Genomic DNA, 2,919 nt, shown 5'->3' with positions numbered 1-2,919 from the left:
CATAAACACATTTCATTACACCAAATACACAAAATAATGTTCTTTTTAGCAGCATCATATGACCCCTTTAAAAACTGTTTCGGAAAACACAACTGAACTCAATAACCCTGGAGAATATTGCTTATGTTTTTACAAGGCCAAATATTCTGCAAGATGCATTACATATATAAGTAAGCACATGCAGAATTGGTGAAAATATGTGGACAATAGCACAATTTGTACCGTAAAAGTTATCAAATCCCATAGAAATGAATACTTTAGGACTTATCTTTTGAATAATCCAAAGACAAATTCACGGTTTCATTAACTAGTTTTAACTAGTGTAATTAGAGTTTCACATTCAAAAAAAATCTGCCCAAGGTTATTTTTGGTTGTTAGTATTTTGGATCTAAATAACTAGACTGTTGCAGAACTGAAAAAGAAGCGTGAGAAACCCTTTTTACCCTTGCAAGGGTTTGAGAACCAGACATATAGTAACAAAAAGTCAAAGCACATAAAAAAGCAATAGTCATCATGACTATGCTGCAATATAACAAAGAGTGAAAAATTGAAGGGGGTCTGAATACTTTCCGTACCCACTGTATATATATACACAAAACAAATAACAAATAACAATAAAATACTAGAAATAGAGGGAAATTAGAATTTCTTACATATTCTATATTTCTGACAAGCTACAATAGATGTTTTTTTTTTACATTAATTTCTAGTATTTTTTGCAATTGCAAAGTGCAATTTTTGGCAAATTGCATGGATAATAATCAATGCACCAAATCAGCATATTAGAATAATTTTTGAAGGATCATGTGACAACTGAAGACTGGAGTATTGATGCTGAAAATGTAGCTTTGTAAATTACATTTGAAAATATATTTAAATGGGAAAAAAAACTAAATTGTAATAGTATTCCACAATATTACTGTTTTACTGTATTTGTGATCAAATAAATACAACCTTGGTGAGCTAGGAGACTTTTTTTTTTTTTTAACATTTAGAAAATCTGACCAACCCCAAACTTTTGAATGGTAATGCAAACTTTGCAAGTGTAAGAATTACTTGGTGCACCATCACAGCGTATTTTAAAAGAGAACGATGTCCTCACCCTGTCCAGTGTGCTGGGGTGCTCCCTGCCGGTAACAGGCATCACACACTCGTACAGGGTTGCCACCCCAGCCCCTCTCGGGCACTGGCATGCTGTGAGTGGAGCAGGCCTGACAGAAACCCTCCCCACATGCCCGACAGTGGTGTTTCCTCTCCGCCTCCTCAAACGCTCTTTTACAACCATGACATTCCTGAACAGACAAACATGATATTTTTACATAATAAAACAATAGGTGTTCTCTTTCACCTATTCCTATAGGGCATATCAACTCACAATGATTTCAGAGTTGGGTTTCCAGTAGGGTGGAGCCACCTGGTCTGTGAGCCAGGCAGTGACGACTTTAGTTGGGCCTGAGCTGTATTCTGTCACTGATTGGATTATGTAATTCATTCCATCCAAAACCCGCTGAGCTGCATTCTGATGGTCTGTCTGGAAGGCATCGGTCTACAAGCATAAAAACAACATTAACCACTGTGAGCATCAATGGAGTCAGCACATGGAAGGGAACACAGAAAAACAACTCACCCTCTGCCAGACATGCTTGACCTCTGGCCGCACCACACTGCTCTCTGGATCCTGGTTGCCCATCCAGTACTGTCTACTGCGGTAGATGATGCCACAGCTGGCACACTCTAAAACATAGCTGTAGAATAGGGGTGTAACGATCCATCGATTAAATGTCTAACGATACGATGCATCAATGCCACACTTGAAATATCGATATCTGTAGTATAAATAGGCACCTTATTTTGACACTGTCCACATGTTCCCCAATGTCCGTCTATGCATTACCTCCAACGCTTGCATTCTCGTTCAAACTCACACGTCGGGACAATAAAACTGCCTGAAGGGCGAGCATAAAGGACGCTCGGGATAGTTGACGGAGTTGTCGAGCCCTTGTGAGAAGTTTTCAGCGTGCAGTGACGCGCGCACACATCCAAAGCGCACGCATACAGACAGCCGCATCGACAGTGTGCTAATACTTGAGCTCTCTTTCGCTTTTTTGTGCATGGATGAACAAATACAGACCAAATTACATCAACGTGCGCCTTGGCGAATATCCTAGTAAACACAGTCGGTTAGGCCTATGTCTTAATGTTATCATGCTATGTCATCAGTATATTGGATCCGTACTTTCGTTCTTAAAGTGAAAGCAGACTTCTGTCTAAGAAAAAAATCTCTCACTGATTTTGACTGAACAACTTTTATAAGGATTAGGGGTGGAACGGTACACAGATGTCACGGTTCCGTACGTACCTCGTATCGGGGGTCACGGTTCGATACGATTTCGGTACAACAGGGGAAAAAAAAAAAAAATCTACTATGCTAGGTTTCTTTTCATTTATTTTGAACAGACAGTAGCACAAATTAAAAAATTTTCCACCTAGATGTGAAAATACTAAATATTATTACATTATGTTATATGTATAAAATCCGCAGTACATATATACATACAAGGAATAAATTCTTGAAATATATTTGATTTAGTTTACAGATAAACAACAGAAAAAAACAGTGCGACACGTAACGTAGCCTATATACGCTGAGTTTCAGTTCATTTTTGTGACAGGCTTAATTTGTTCACAGAAAGGAAACTCAAATGGCAGAAAGCGACATCCTATTTGTTTTCTTTATTTTATAAAAGCACAAGGTTTTGTTTTCATTGTGAGTGTACACAAATAAAAGCAGACCTTTATACAGTGATGCATTATTAATAAGACAAGTGTTTAAAGTTGATTCTGCTGGTATAAGGAAACAGTTGAAGTGATCGCGCCGGCGCGCACACACACACACACACACACACACACACACACACA

General features: G+C 38.3%; 1 protein-coding gene across 1 annotated transcript in view; it reads right to left on the bottom strand.

The window, feature by feature from the left end:
• LOC107672363 (zinc finger FYVE domain-containing protein 1-like) overlaps window positions 1-2,919 on the bottom strand; it is a 25,640-nt gene that overhangs the window by 1,311 nt on the left and 21,410 nt on the right. Inside the window, exons 7-9 of the mRNA XM_016465523.1 lie at window positions 1,628-1,745; window positions 1,376-1,546; window positions 1,103-1,292 (exon numbers count right to left, since the gene is read on the bottom strand). Coding sequence (XP_016321009.1) covers window positions 1,103-1,292; window positions 1,376-1,546; window positions 1,628-1,745 — 479 coding nt within the window. The remainder of the gene's footprint in view (window positions 1-1,102; window positions 1,293-1,375; window positions 1,547-1,627; window positions 1,746-2,919) is intronic.

Source organism: Sinocyclocheilus anshuiensis, unplaced genomic scaffold, assembly GCF_001515605.1.
Source record: "Sinocyclocheilus anshuiensis isolate Anshui unplaced genomic scaffold, SAMN03320099.WGS_v1.1 scaffold144, whole genome shotgun sequence".
In the NCBI taxonomy this organism is placed as follows: Eukaryota; Metazoa; Chordata; class Actinopteri; order Cypriniformes; family Cyprinidae; genus Sinocyclocheilus; species Sinocyclocheilus anshuiensis.
This window is presented reverse-complemented; position numbering and strand designations above follow the sequence as displayed.